The sequence below is a fragment of the Ptychodera flava genome, chromosome 22, assembly GCF_041260155.1.
Source record: "Ptychodera flava strain L36383 chromosome 22, AS_Pfla_20210202, whole genome shotgun sequence".
In the NCBI taxonomy this organism is placed as follows: domain Eukaryota; kingdom Metazoa; phylum Hemichordata; class Enteropneusta; family Ptychoderidae; genus Ptychodera; species Ptychodera flava.
The window spans coordinates 17,028,433-17,045,025 of record NC_091949.1 but is presented as its reverse complement, the minus strand read 5'-3'; the positions used below and the strand labels follow the sequence as shown (position 1 = coordinate 17,045,025).

Sequence of the window (16,593 nt, the reverse complement as noted above, 5' to 3'; positions counted from 1 at the left end):
GTTACCCACGAGAGACCCGTGGTCAGCCCATCGATGGGTATTTATATACAAACTGATTGTATCGGTTGCTACACTGTGGACATTGGAAGACCACGCAAGGCTTGGGTTTCGCAGCAGTACGTGTCGACGCAGGATTTTTATCTTCCAAAATGAAGTCCCAATACAATCAACATGGGAGTCGTCAAAATTGACGAAATCGTCTCCGAACTTGTACATAGCTGCGTGACTCCACGGCAGGCAGCTAGATGTAAACAAACTTTGGCCTTTAGACACATGCGCAGACAATAATCAGAATGCATTCTGGGAGAATAAAGTTTCTGCTTACGATAATTTTATGCACGTAACTGTTAACACCTCCCGCCGCACGCGTGATAATCCGGGATTATCCCCATCAGTAAAATCAACAGAAAGCCCAATCGAAACCCGGACTATAACAAAAGAAACTGGTGGCGTTTCTTGACCGTTTTGTGGAGGACTGTGGTTCTACTAAGGCAAATTCTCTCATGGAAAAAGTTCTTTGTTTAGTTGTCACATCACCTTAGGCTTTGGAATGGATGGAAATACACATTTTTTGTTGAATTATTGCATTCCTGGTAACAACGATATAGCTGCAAGAGCATGGAAAAATATTTGTAGGAGCTGATGAACATAGCAGGCAGAAAAAATTTTTCAAAATATCAAGTACTTAATGGAAAACAAAATCTTACCAAAGCACCCATAATGAAGAAAGTCATGAATATACGGCCCATGGTGGTTTCCGCGTAAACATCACCGTAACCTACGGTTGACATGGTAACCATCAGTAAATAAACACACAACCAATACGTCATGTGTTGAGCATTGGCAAACTGCTCCCAGGGATCTCCTGAGTTTTCAACCTGGGGGGAGGGGGGGGAGAGAGAGAGAGAGAGAGAGAGAGAGAGAGAGAGAGAGAGAGAGAGAGAGAGAGAGAGAGAGAGAGAGAGAGAGAGAGAGAGAGTACAACAAAATTAGTATCACTTTACATACATTACACTAATCTACAAATTATTTGTCTTGATAGCAGTCATTAGTGTATCTCTCTGAGTGATGCAAAACTATACTAGCTTTTTGTCTGTTGCATATGATCTAACCATTCTATAGTGTGATAGCGAACACTTTGATGTCATCACGACATAGGACAAGTTTTGCTTTAGACTTGGAGGCTATTCATCCAATATTTCTTTAAATCCTGTGTAATTAAAGCATATGAGTTGTATCTGGACATGACAAAGTCATATTATGTGATCATGTACAAATGACACATATATGTTGATGTGCTATGAGGAACCGGTGATTCTCAGTAACGCTCGTCATCAACAATCCCTGTTGTGATTTGCCAATTTATAATCACATGGTATTTGTCCTGTGGGTGCCATTACATGCACAGAACCAGTAATCAACTCACAGTTTTGGAAACTGTTAACCAGCCTTTAACGGCTTATACCACTGTTTACTGGATAAGCTTTAAAGTGTCACCTATTCATGTGTACATTTTTGAACATGCAAAGGAGGATAGTGATGTTGTCTGCAACAGGGATGAGTGATGGCATAGAAGTTTCTTGATTTTTCAGCAAGGAAAATTTGATGTGTATTACAGTACAAAGCATATATTGACTGGCCATATTTTGGGCAAGAACATACGTTTGTTTTCCCTTGGGCCTGAGCGTTGCCCAAAACAGTCGCTTCCCCTCGGCCTTGGACTCCTAAAACAGACTCTTTTGGGATGAACCTCAGGCCCTCTTAGAAAGAAACATATGCTGTTACCCTCATGGCCAGTCAACATGTGTATACCAGTACTGTCTCCTCATAGAAGAAGGATCATTCTTGTTTAAGTTCATTGAACTCTCCTTGAAGAAAATCACTCTCTCATCATGTAGTGTACACATGATATATTGCCTCTCAGTGCTAACAGCTGTGGAGATGAATTCTCACAAGTCGGCTAGCTACTCACCAAGTGTATAAACCCTGCAGCGGTTAGCCATATACTGACTAGCGTGCAGCACAAGTTGGCTAGTTTTATTGAGTTGCTAGTTTTTAGGATGGTGAGAAACTGCATTATCTCAGGTAGCTGCATTAGCCTTAGGGCCCTCAAGAATCTGAGACCTGCAACATGAAAAAATAAGTGAAAAAAAACTATAATCAGTATTTTAACTTTAATTATCTTAACCCTTTCACCACCATGGTATGGCCCATACCCATTATTGTCAATGGTGATTGTGGACCTGTTTACAGGGATTGGGTGTGAACAGGTTTTAAGGGACTCAATGTGATCGGACCACATCAGAAGGAATATTCTTTTTATAAGGAAACAAGGGTTTACACAAGACCTATTGCAATGTACTGTGGGACAACTTGACTGTTGCAAATTTTACAATTATTTTGTACTTTCCGAATATATTGAGTAAACAAAAGTGTGTATGTGTTAGTATCTCTGTGACAGAAAGAGAGACAGACAAATATTTGACATGGACCGATGCTATCATTTCACCATGGTTAGGCCAAAACATGTTGCTTTTAATCCTTTTAGGCTGTAATTTTTCCCGCCAACATTTTAGTGCAACATTTCACCAATTTTTATGAATTTTTCTGTAATCCTTTGATAATTTTGGACCAAATGGACACTACATTTCATTGGCTACAGTATTTCATCAAAATATTGGCAAAAATTAGAAAAAGCAAGACTTGGGTATATTTTATAAAGGCGACAAAAATTGACTTTGGTGCTCAAAGGGACGTGAAAGTGGACTGTTTACTGGCATACACTGGTGAAAAGGTTAGAGCATCTTGTCTTCAAGAGAGTAATGAAATTGGCAATTTATGCGGAACACTTGTGTTACTCATCTTGTCTCTTGGAGGCAGAAAAACAAGAAATGTCAGGAACATAAGTTTCACAGTTGCATCTATAAAATTGCAGAAATTTATGCGCACCGTATGTTTACGATCTCCATTCAGTATCATTCCTGTCTCTCAAATACAGTAAAACAAGATTTAATGCATTCCTTGGGCGAATCATGGTATTATCTCAATGTCAAACTTGGTCTAAATGGCCTTTCTACACTGCAGTAAACATGAATCCATTTCTACAATTTGTCAACTTTGCGGACAGTGAACAAAGTTGAAGAGAACTTTCTTTTTGAGGGTAATTGGCTAAATGCAGGTTGATGTACAATTAATGGACCTTCCCTGCGGCAAATATGGCATTTGTGTAAAAGGATATGGTTTTATGTCTGTCGATTCGGCAGTCGGGTTAAATTATTTTGGCAAGGCTGAAAAGCCATATGTTCTCAAAAGGTAATAAACGCGAATTCTGAAAAGCAGGGCGGGTTGGAGCGAGCAATGACTTTCTTTTATAACTTGCGTTATACTATTTGGAATCTATACAAATTGTCGTGTGTGTGAACTTCTATGAAAAAAATACTGAAAAAATATCTCAACTAAGTCTCACATAATTTGATGCAGTAACTGGGTAGGGAAAGATAATATTTTTAGTTTTCCTCTCCTAAGCTCATGCTTCCATACTCTTGTCTCTGAAAATATCATGCTTTATACAAGGTCTTTTTAGCAAGCCCTTTTGTTCTCATAAAGCGGTCACCCAGACACAGTGAAAGCTGAAATTCAAAGTGGGACTGCACATTCTAATGCAATATAAACATGGCATGGATTTTCATGATCTAACAAAATGTCTGCAGCAATCACTGGCAAGAAAGAGGGTTTCCGAAACCCAGAAATCAAAAGTGTTGACCAAACATTTTTACTGTCATCTCAAAAGTTGATTCATTTTGTTACATTATGAGTAAACACTACACCTGATATCCAAGTATCTCCAAACTGCATGGAGAAAACCTGTACTAAAATTTTAAGAGATAATCATCTCATACAGATCAGATATTACATATATGCGCTCAATGCACTCATGAACATTTCTCTGTTCAATTATCTATGTATTTCCATATTCAATATTGAGATGTACTGTGTACATACTAGACAGCATTGAGGTCAGGCTAAGAAAACAAAATTGCGTATTTCTGGTAACATGCTTCCATAAATTTGTGTAGGTAGGTCAGAGGAATGTTTTTCTCTTTATGTTATACTAGCAGAGACCTATAAAATACTGTAAAATTCAGATAGTTTGCTAGAATTTTTTTGAAATTGGGGACAAAGTGTATATTGTCTGTAGTGGTTTCAAGGGTAGGTTGGATTATTGAGTTTTTATTTGGCCTTTACAGATATCAAACTTTTATCATCACCTTCCTAGAAATGATGTCAATTAATTTTTATCCCACAATGTAAGGTACTGAAAGGAGAAAGCGATACTGTTTTTTGAATAGAAGGAGGTCTACGGAGAGTTTTTGTTAAATATTTTATGGAATAGTGATGCCACCTTTGACTTACCTAGCCAATGCCTTTGAAGGTAGATGGATACAAATATTGGTGGAATGGTAAAAAAATCGACCAGTGAATTCAATTCTAACCAAAACCATAGTCTATCGGTTGCTGCAATGAACTGAAATTAGATAATAAAAGTGAGTGCAACTAATTATTACAATCGATACAGAGACATTATTCAAGTCCTTGTGATCGATGGTATTTTACGGTACACTTTGTACAAAAGATCAAAACTACATGGTTGAAAAATCTCAGAGTTCAAAGATACACCTGAACAATTACATATTGCAGGTAATTTTTTTTCAAATGCAAATATCCAGTTAACTTGAATATCTAATGTCTTTTGAAGAGGACACGATTGCCTTTGGTATGCCTGGTTTTTCACCTCTTGGACAGCCTCCATCTGATAATAACTTCTAGCTGCTTGTACAAATGATGTAGTGTCTGATTGGTGACTTGTACAGTGCATATTAATGCATGGACTTTTCATTTTGGTTTGATAGTAACAATTTTACACCATCCAGCAAAAATACCTGGCTCAAGCCCTTGATTTATGAATGACTTGTAGTACCAGTAGCTTCCATCATTACCCTCCCCTTCCTCCCCTTTACCAATCGTTTACAAGGGCCCCACTCCCTCCTGTTTACAGCACAGGTTTGAACCTATCCTTTTATGAGGAGGGAGGGCATCTGTACAACATTTTAATATCATAGTGTGACAACTGGGATCTCAGCCATTATATCCTTGTCAGAAATTTTAATCAATGAATTCATGTCAATATAGAAATTCTCGCCAATGGTAAGGTACACACGGCTATACTTATTTTTTAATACTATAAATATCTATCACTTTGGACAGGTGCTTCTGGTGAACATGGTGGCCTTGTGTACAATATTTTCAAACGGCACCCAGACTTACCCGCAGACCAAAATAAAGTAAGAACACCAGGTTAAAAGCAAGGTCAATCTGCCACACCACATCTTCTGCAAGATTAAAACATCTTTCTATCGGCCTGAAAAGCAGATCACATATTCATTACAAATAGTCAACAAATAAATTACAAATAATCAACAAATACACTATACTAGGGGATTCATTCGTGGTTGAGAATTTCAATTTTCTAGTTCAATTTCTCTCTCCAATGTCAAAAGAAACACACATCCTCCAGTAACTCTGTTTCTAAATATGTCCTTCACACACTGGTCTGAAAAGAAATCTGATCAAACTTTCTTCTTTGTTACTTGTCAGTGTTTAGTCACTCTGTAGGATTAATTGTTATGAAATTAATGATTTAGGTACGTAACTAGGTAATTGGAGTGACATTGGATAATTACGAAATGGAACATTTATGTTAATTTAGGAGACCAAATAAATGACAGATTGATAATTCGTAAAGAACAGCCTAAGCTCATTTATATATATATATATATATATATATATATATATATATATATATATATATATATATATATATATATATATATATATATATATATATATATATATATATATATATATATATATATATATGAGTGACTGCATTTGAAAGAAGTGACTGTTTGATATGATTGTACTGTTGTCTCCATAATCCTTGATCTATACTATCATCTCCATGCAGGTTAAAATTTTCCAGAAGACGAGTTGTTGTGACATCCATGTTGATGAGATGACAACACAGACAGCAGGATGAAATTTTTACTTGAAAATCACGTACGCACACTGGGATAATGCACATCTTGTTAGCCATCCTTCCAGCGAACATCAAATCACCATAGCAACTGATTCCATAGAAGCCTACTAGTCTGGTTACCTAGGCGACTAGTGTACACAATTTGCATGTACAACGTGCAGAGTGAGATGCACAAAACAATAGTTTGAACAAAACATTGCAAAGTCTAAAAAGTATCATACCAACACACATCTACAATATACATATGTGACAAAATGGTGAGACATCACACTAGATTTGTGCTCTCCATTCACCGTGTCTTATTCCCATGTGATGTGAGGACGTATCGCAAATATTCAATTTCTTTACAGACAGTTGAACATCACAGTGTACACACATTTACACAGAGAAAGCAAACTGAGATTCATGGCTGTATTTTAATCTCAGGCAAATTACACAGAACTTATTGTTTGTATTATACACTGTCAGTATAACTTGCAACCACTGGGCCCTACCTGTAAATTTTGTGACTCTTTACAAATTACATCAAAGGTAATTTTTTTATCTCTAATACCTGAAACTTGGAAACAAGATTCAGTGTGCAAAAACCTATTGGAAATTTCCTCTTTGAACTGATTTTTTCAGTGAATTGTTTAAATTTGATTTTTTCATTCCTGCTAGTAGTAGTCGATGATATGTAATTTTGTAAAAAATTATGCCTAGGTCAAAGTCTAAAAACTTGTTGTCATAAACAATATAATTGTACATTTTAACAATTATGACTTGTTCAAATCTGGGTTTGAGGTGTTAATTCTGTACAGAGAAATGAACCATTGCCAGACATAAAAGTTGCCAGAACTCATGTTTTGTATGGTACAGGGCTTTTTGAGTTATGCTTTTCAGTCAAATCTTGTGGGCTTTCAAACTTCACCGTTCCATAAATTTTACCAATAGGAAATTTTGTTTTCAATACAAAATAGAACTTGGTATAAATGCAGATCATCTGTTCTGGAACAGTTTAACTAAAGCAATGGTCAAAATTCTGAAATGCAGCTGTTGTTATTTTGATAGTCACTTTAAACATTGGCAGGTCATGGTAGCATCTTAATGGAACTGGTCAAATTCTGTCTCAGTAGCAATCACATTTTGAACAAATTGTCACCACTACTGCCTTGCAACTGGGCCTTTTGGACGAGTGCAACACTTCACTCATATATTGGCAGTTATAGTTGTAAAAATTTGGTTTCAGTTTTTTCATACATCAGTGAAATTCACAGATGTAAAATTAATGCATTGTAAAAGTCGCATTTCTGTACAAATGTGAGACTTAACATCTGGGCTGAAATGTAAAATACTTACTCAGATGCTTGGTAAATGTAGATAATGACTGACCCAACACTCAGCAGAAATATCACCAAAACCTACAGCACGACGAGTGGGAAAAAGATAAAAGAAGAGACGCTAACATCTAGAACAATCATGCAAATATAAAACACACCATGCAACTTAGTGTTACAACATGTACTAGGGACAACTTTCACCAGATTTTTGCGTGAGACACCAAGGGGGCGGTGGCAAGTGGGGTGGGGTGGGGTGGGGGGCTTGACAAAATGCTGTAGATGTGTGTGGGTTTTTTTGTGCAACCGTTTCCCTTTGCGTGGTAGATATGGATATACTTACAGGTCGGATTCAACCAAATAGAATACAAATGAGGTTAAGCTTAATGATAAGCAGACAACCACCTGGTCGATTGCGTGTGAAGGGGATGAGGCAAAAAAGAGAGAAATTCAACATTAGTAAATAAATGCATGATGGTATGCGTTCCACTTCCAGGGTTTTTTGGAATGGCTTATTTGGATGAAATTAAGATATTGGCCAAATGAGCAAGCTAATATCTAAATAAATCTATTTCTCTACATGTATCTATCCATCCATCTATTTATCTATTATCTATCTATCTACCAGTATGTATCTATCTACCAAGCTATTATCTATATATCTATTATCTATGATCTATCTATGATCTAATCAACCTACATGTATATGTACCTATCTATCTATCAGTATACACATGTAAAAATATGAATATTTGGATATTTTATGTGGAATTGAACTTTCATTTATTTTTTTATGACTTTTTTATGCTTTTTGAAATATAAATGCAATATCGCAAATGAATGTCCTTGAGAAACCCTTCAAAACACGGCCTACATGTTAATGTTTTCTGTTTGACGCTACTGGTATACTGTTTTGACCCGATTCACCTTTGAACTTGGCAATGGGTAAATTTCATCATTTCTTTCACATGAAGGGTAATTATCCATATATCGAGGAATGCGAGAAAGGTCAAAGGTCACTGTCAAATGCTTGAAATCACATCATGAAAGGGAAGTACGATTCAGATCAAAAGTGACATCACTGGGAACTATTGATCTGTGTGTAATTGACGTACGAATCCCTATCATATCAAAAGTTATTTTCCGTTTTCACGCGATGCAATTTCATTTCCCTGCTCGCTATAAATGACAGGTCTATGGTTGTCACATGCACACAGTGTCAATCATATTGAATGAAAAATTGGAATGGCGGCACTGTTATAGTTGTGTCATCTAAAATAGGCAGTCATTATTCTTGCAGCATCACTGGCAATGAAATTATGAAAGAAAGTGGGTTTCTAATCTTCTTTTGGCTGATATAGTTATGTGGCGATGTTTTGTTTTGGTGAAAAAATGCACTAAAAATACAAAATTTATATGAGGGTGACAAAAAAAGACAAATCCTTTGGAAAAATGAAGAACTCTACTTTTCTCAACGGCTTTGGAGTTATTGCTAAATAAATGCCATTAAAGTGTATATTTGAAGTACAGCATGACTTGTATAGTGTATGCTCAATGGCCCTGCCATGCGATGAAGTGTTCATTAACCCTTTCACCCCCAGTTCCCTGTATACAGGTCCAACTTTACCATAGAAAACAATGGATTTGGGACAAACCATGGTGGTGAAAGGGTTAAGATACCCCAGTGTGTATTGCCGGGATGCCTGCCGGGGTAGAAAGCAATTCTGACAGCTGCAAAAGCTGATGTGGCTACAAGTCAAGTGTGTTCAAATCCTCCATACGGCGGCGGCGCAGAGCTGGGCAGGTTTTAAATTACGCTAATGGTATGAATTACTGAGCAACGCTGTGTAGCACAGAGTAGGGTCTTTAGAATCCTATTGGTTCAACAGAAGCCTGGTTATGTTTCAGCAATACATTGTGATTCACATATTTTGCCCGTTTTCCAAGATATCTGTAAAATTGACTGCACAAATTTGGGACAAATAGATTCAAAAGGCATTCGCAAAAAATAATCTTGCAAATTGCAATTTCGTTAATACAAGTAACTGAACACATCTCTGTAGGATGACGGAGTACTCATGCCAGATATCGCATTCTCGTTTTTGCAATATATTTCATCAATTGCAAAGTCAGAAATCTCTCGGATGATATGTTTGACCAGTGATGACATCTGTCGGGAGTTTAATAATGAATTCAAAATTCACTTTCGGAGCAGAGCAGCTGCAGGCCGCGAGTCGCATTTGCATTATGCTGAGAGTTTGTTTGTGCCACAAAGAAAGAATACATAATGAGATATTGATTACGCTGGGATAGCTGTCAATCACAGAGGTTTTTTTACCCCCCTCCCCCAAAAGCATACGACAGTTTTTTATATTTCAACACTGGAAATTTGGCCGACAAATAAAATATTCTCCATTACTCCATCACTTAATTCAACATGTCCATGTACAATATGATTTGCATGTGAAGGTAAATGTGCACTCCTATTACAGACAGACTCAGCAAATGAAAATAACAAACACCACATGTTTATAACCACTGAACAAATTGGTCGGCATGTGACAGACATGTTTCAAATAAAGAAAACGTCACAACCAATAAGATATCTGTAGTCAAGTTTTGAAGCAACAATGTTATACATCCATAATAAACGCAACATAATGTTGATAAAGATATTATAAAAATGCAAATCATTTGCATAATTAGTTGTTTATCAACACTGACATTGAGTATACAATGATACTAATTAAGTACACATACATATTGTTAATAACTTTCATTCTAATTAAGACACTATTAAGGTCACAATTAATTCTATTTGCTTTAATAAGACGATCAGCAGTAATGGCCTTACTGGTAGACTTGTAGATAATAGCTGACTACTAAACCAAAGACTACTGGCACAAGAGATATGCAACTGAAAACTATACAATGTTACTTTTATAAGACAGACCTGGGAAAAATAATAGCAGCAGATGTTTCAGCATTCATAAATTTTGACTGCAGCATGTAGTCGGTCATAGAGAGTTCAATTTTTGTTCTCTAGTCCTGAGGCTCACAATTTATACACGGCTACAATTGTCGCTAGTAGCAAGCACGGCCTTGAAAGAGTGAAACAGAAGCTGATATGGGGTAACCCTGCTTGCCAGAACCCCTTTTTAACAGCTGTTGAAAGTATGTCCACCAAGATTGATCTTCTACCACGCAGGAAATGTATTCTGGAAACCATTAGATGTAATGACATTAATTAAATTAATTGATGTATTAATTAAAATTTCTGACCAGCATAAATACCAATATATACATTAATCTATGCCACAAATTACTGCTGATGTTATGTCATTCATGTTTTAATATTTTAATCACACTATATAATCCATGTCTAAATAAAGACAGAATTTCTAATCTTTCGTAATTGTGTTTTTCACTTCATTAAACATTTGCATCGTATCTAAACACTAATATAGTATATTCCTTGAGGAGAGAGATGCTACTGCCTGCTGGAGAAATGCTTTTTCAGAATCTGATAGATCTTTACAATGCTACTGCGAAGGCTGAAACATTTGATGAAATAATTTTTATGTTTCCAGAACTGATAAAAAAAGGAGATCACATATGCGAAGTTTGGTATATCTGATTAAAATTCACAGTCAGCTATAGTATAAGTTTAAAGTACGTCATTGAAAATTAAATTTTCCATCCCATTTTCCAAAACTGTGGTCACTGCAAGCTTTCCAACTGCAACTCGCTGGAGCAAATAGTGAATCTACCTCAATGAGTATGCCTTCCAAAGTGTTCCTAAGTCCAATGTGATGCATTAGTCCATGAGCATCCCTTGGACTAAGGAAGATCATATTCACAAATTACATTTAAAGATATAGGTCTGACTCAAAGAATTCTCTACAATTTCATACCCATTACTTTTTAAAGAGATTCAAAGCCTGGAAATCTAGTAAGTTTAAATGCAAACTGATAATGTACCCAAACAACCTGGAACACAAAATCGATAACACAGCAATTTTTCCATCACTTGTCAACATGAGAAATGCTTCTCCTCGCATTGTCGGCAGACAGGATCAAAAACGCTTATCTTCACACTAATTTCAGCCATCAATTATTAGATGGCTGTTCCGTTTTGGCAGAGGATTATACCACGAAAGTCACAAAGTCTGCTCTGAGAGACTTGCGGTTCTCTTGAGAACAAGCGAAGATAATTGCTCCTTAATAGAAGCACCAGCAGACAACAACATCTGATATGTATTACTGTATTATATATCAGTACAAGTGCCAGTAATCATGGTTTTCCGTGTTTTTGTGGATGGCGGTACCTACTGGTAGGTAAATTTGACAGGGGCTCCCTACAATACATTGATCAATACAATCATTAGGCGACATTTGTGTTTGGGTTCCCAAACATAATTTAGTAAAAGCAATGGTTTCGCATCCAAAAAAAAAAATATATCACTTACATATCACCTTGATTTTATTACCATTGTTAATGGTTGAGATAGCTTTTTATTTGTTTTTTTAATTTTGCAATATGCAAATTCACCATATCACAGACAAATGTGGAGTAGCATTTAGTTGTGCAGTTAGTATTTCCGAAGGTGACACTGAGAAGACTTGACCTGAATTGGGAAGATCTGAATCGCATCCAAGGTCACTTTGGTTGAAATCCAAGTGTAATATGTTTCTCCTTTTCACGCTGATCACGGAAAATGTGAGAACAACATCCTTGATAAAGCCATTGATTCAACAACTATAGCTTGACGCACCGCACATGCAGTCACTTGAGGGATGTCTGATTCCATTCAAAGCTGTTTTTTTCTTCCCATCAAGGCCACTGGGCATATGTGATGTTATTTATCACAAATGAGGGAACAGCAATTCAATTAGAGTCTTCAGAAATATCACAAAGGTAACCATTGCTTGGCAATGCAATCTTTTCCAGATAAGCGTTTTTTTCTCGGAGCATGTTAAATTGGCGACTGTTTTGCCAGCCTGGAGTAACCAAGCAACCATTCATGTTTGATGGCATACCAAATTTTTATTTCTTGTAGGCACAATATGCTTGGAACGGTAGGTAGGCAGCATTCAGAAACACTTGACGGTACAGTTGTGTGGCTTGCTAGGAAAATGATATATTCCACTAGTAAGATATATATATGCTCAATCGCCATATTGAGACAATAAAATTTTTCCATAATTTTTCACCATATTTCAAACGCAGAACACACTTTAAATTTTATGTCAGTCCCCAACTACTTCAACTGTGAAACAAATCAAAATATTGACCAGTGAATATAACTCAATGTGCAATGTACACATGTAACAAAGTTGCATAAAAGTACAAATAATTTCCAGAGATTAGGATATTATATATAATACAGGTATAATGTGGTTTATTATGATTTTGTTATTTCTGAAGAGTGTATATAGTCATTGATAATATGACAGTAAACCAATACTGTAACAGTAAACTCCAATATCTGCTGGTACTTAACACCGTCCACACTCTATAAGGCATGGCTGAATTCTCCTTTGAAAGCAAGAAACCTTTTATTAACACTGTACCTCAAGGACTTGCACGGAAAGGGTGTGTTATTCACCATGCAAAAAATCAATTATTGAGATTGCAGTGCTCTAGGTTTGATTACAAGCTTGGCACACAAAAACTATAAATTGAATCACTACAATCGCGAGTTTTGGATCACTGAAAATTGACTTCACTTTGGGTCAGGTTAGAAGCAGGACTGCACAATAGCTGTGGTGTATTACTGAGTCGACAGAAACGTTGACAGGTTTTTGATGACTTGTGCTCATTTTTGAGCCTCACGTTATCATGATTACATCCACACATATCAGTCTTTCAAAAGTCTCTATGCGCAATCTTCTCAGAGTCAGATTACACATTATTAATAGTCTATCAAATTTGTCTTAGAATATGCTGAAACCGTAATATTTCAAAATATTTACAGACACTGGAATTTCATATGAAGTTTTAAAATGGGTACAAATTTTCCAAGTGACAATCACCAAGCGCTTTACATATTTTTCATGTCTTTCTGGAAATTTGCTTTTGAAAGTGCGCCCTCTATGACCAGCATGAGAAACTGAACCCTTGTGACTTGAGATTTATGATCTGCATAATCCGAAGACACCACTTGTCAGGTGGCTTTTAATGCAGGAAGTGAACCCAAGAGAACTGAGGCAATAGCATTACAGAGATCACTGAACGTTTCAAATTTGTTACCTAATCCTAGCTACCTAAGTCTGATGAATAGAAATTTCAGCAAAATTGTCCAAAACGCAGCCAAAAGCTGAGACAGAAGGCGTTACATGTATATTGAGTATCTGCAGTTCAAATTTGACCAGAATCAAGAAAGACAAAATGTTAATTTTTACAATTAGCGGTGGTAATTCTTCATTTATTACAGAATATGAATATGTAATTCACGCCTTTCATAATTTCAACTTGGTTGCAAGTAACATTCGATGGGTAAAACATGCCTTGAACTAAAACTTGGTGGGAGACATCTTAAAAACAAATCCACTGCCATAAACACATGGCTACAAGACTGTTTTGGTTCTAATACCGTCTACCAAAGTTGAAATACAATATTTGGGAGAAAAAGAAATTACATCATCTTTTTTTATTTTATTGTGAAAAGATTTGCATAAATATAATTTTACAGATGGCCAAGACAGATATGATTAATGTCATATGTACAATGGACATAATAGTTTTTCAACAAAATTGATTACTTGTAAAACAATATAATGTTTGTGTACTTATTATTTCCTAAAATTTAGAGATATTGACATTGACATAGCTGCCTCTCTCTGAGTACATATGTATACGTAATAATAAAATTTTTCCAAAAACGAGATCAGTGATAAACCATTTTTTTTCTCTAGCGGTTTCAAAATTGAGTAGCCATTAAACTTGAAAGCCAATAATTTATGAATCTAAAACTGAAAATTTGACATGACAGTGCCATCTGTCTCAAAAGCGATAACGTATACCATAGTATCTTATGCTTATCCTTGACACTTTGATAATGGCAATCATTATTCTTGACATGCTTGCTGGAGCCATTATAAACTATATTTTCACTGTTACCGATGTTATTTCTAAGAGATTTACGTGCTTACCTAACTCTCGCATCAGATTTGATTGCAAAAGGGATAAACATTAAAGATTAGTGACTTTCTTCAGATTTAAAGCATAATGCAATTGATGAAATCTGCTTTAAGTATACCAATCATCTTCTCGTGGAATGAAATCTCTTAATCTGTTCATTATTTTAGAACCGATAGCACTTAAAACATTACATCCCTACAGTAACTTGTCTTTTGTCTTCTCAGCGGGTATAAATTAAGAAATATGGTTTCATGTCACGGTTTTGCGAAAAATAAATCATACCGAGCCCACAAACACTGAGACTGTCATTTGAGACATTTATCCGTTTCATTTTCTGGTATAGAAACTTGGCATATTTCCTTTAGCATTGAAAACATTATGCAGACATTACATGAGATAGCAGCATTTGACGTGAGGGGAATAATGAAACTGGAGCTGAGAAACGCAAACACTGCATCTCTTTGATACACTGACAGATTGTGTACATTTGCTGTGATATTAATTGTTAAAATATAAATGACAGCAGTTTGTATATTTAAACACTGTGGCATTGATTTGAATATAGATACCACTTTTATGAGTGTTCATGAAGATGATGTCACTTCTCCACAAACAGGATTTGTATTACCGGTACGTATTTTTGCCTGACAATACAAACTAACAAAGCAACAAAATGTACCACACAACAACTCAAGACTAAAAAAGACAATATGTGCTGCAACTTGGCACTAATACACAACTGAGGTTCATGTTTCGAAATTTTTACAAACATTTGTGTCATCCTTTGATGAATCAGTAGTGATGTAGCCTATATTCGTCCATTTTCATTGGCACTACATAATTTGATAATGCTATCACATCTCAGGCACGCACTTTATCAAAAGTGATGGTTTGTATTGAGACATAAAATTCTATTTTTCACTTTATTTCAACCCTTTTGCAAAAGTCAATTTCTGTCAACATTATAAAGTATGAGCCAGAAATTTTTTCAGATCCAAACAATTTTTTCACTTTTTCCAAAATTTTGTAAAAAACTGCCCGTGAAGATTAATGTAAATTTGGTCCAAAATTATCAAAAAAATGACAGAAAAATTCATAAAAATTCGTAAAAAGTTTGCCTGGGAATTTGGTGGGAAAATCACCACACTCAGCGGGTTAAACAAACATCTACTTCATCCAAGTCATTAGAAACAAATAAAACAAATACATGTCGTAGATGCCACCAAGGATTAAGAGTTAACGAACAGGCATGTCATCAACTAAACTAGCAAATGACATTTATTTATATAAAGACATTAAGACAAGAGATAATGTACTCAATCAATAATGGAGTCTGCAAAAATCGTCATTAACATTTACCTAAATGAGTATTGGGTAAAAGTGCTATATATAGAAACAGCAGACATATGTCAACATCCGCACAGGAGAACAACTGTGGGTATCTCATTCTCTGTAGAGGAGGACACATCATTCTTTACACACACAAAAAGGTCAAAAGGTCAATCGAGTGATTATTGATGGCCGGCCTTGCATTTAATTGTTTGGTTATAAAAATGTGATGGTGAAGCCTTACTTTAAAAGGACAGCATCTGTAACAGTTCATACCATTGCATTATTTTTATTCTGGAGAATGAATGTGCATTCCTCGATTTCTCCCTATTGGATGTTGAAATATTACCGTAAGTACAGTACAAGCCTAACGAACAACACATGGTCTACAATATGTTATGTTCTTTTTGACAAATGAGGTCAAGACTAAAATTTCGTTGTAAATAATAACAATGGACATTACATATACATTGTATTACGTTGTACATATATGCTGCATTGACTGTAGGATCAAACAAGATATTTCAGTATGATTTTTGGAGAAGGACGAGACACTTTGTTTTACAAACAGAACAATAAAATTGTGTGAAATACACAAAAAATAACAGCTGATTGATTTTGGGAGTAAATGATATTCTTTATTAATGTTCAATTATTTCTGAACAGAATGATATATGTACCTCCATCATGTGGTCAACTGATAATTA

The 16,593-nt window shown here is 35.7% G+C and overlaps 1 protein-coding gene across 34 annotated transcripts in view; it reads right to left on the bottom strand.

Moving 5' to 3' along the window:
- The window catches only part of LOC139122823 (calcium-activated potassium channel subunit alpha-1-like), a 145,274-nt gene that overhangs the window by 71,017 nt on the left and 57,664 nt on the right, over nucleotides 1-16,593 (bottom strand). For 31 of the 34 annotated variants that reach the window (XM_070688589.1, XM_070688591.1, XM_070688595.1 and 28 more), the window contains exons 2-6: nucleotides 7,436-7,497; nucleotides 5,326-5,419; nucleotides 4,414-4,525; nucleotides 1,973-2,124; nucleotides 708-878 (exon numbers count right to left, since the gene is read on the bottom strand). In XM_070688589.1, the coding sequence (XP_070544690.1) occupies nucleotides 708-878; nucleotides 1,973-2,124; nucleotides 4,414-4,525; nucleotides 5,326-5,419; nucleotides 7,436-7,497 (591 nt within the window). Of the gene's footprint in view, nucleotides 1-707; nucleotides 879-1,972; nucleotides 2,125-4,413; nucleotides 4,526-5,325; nucleotides 5,420-7,435; nucleotides 7,498-7,756; nucleotides 7,819-16,593 lie in introns of all 34 variants that reach the window. The other 3 variants (XM_070688590.1, XM_070688614.1, XM_070688623.1) reach the window with 1 other exon arrangement.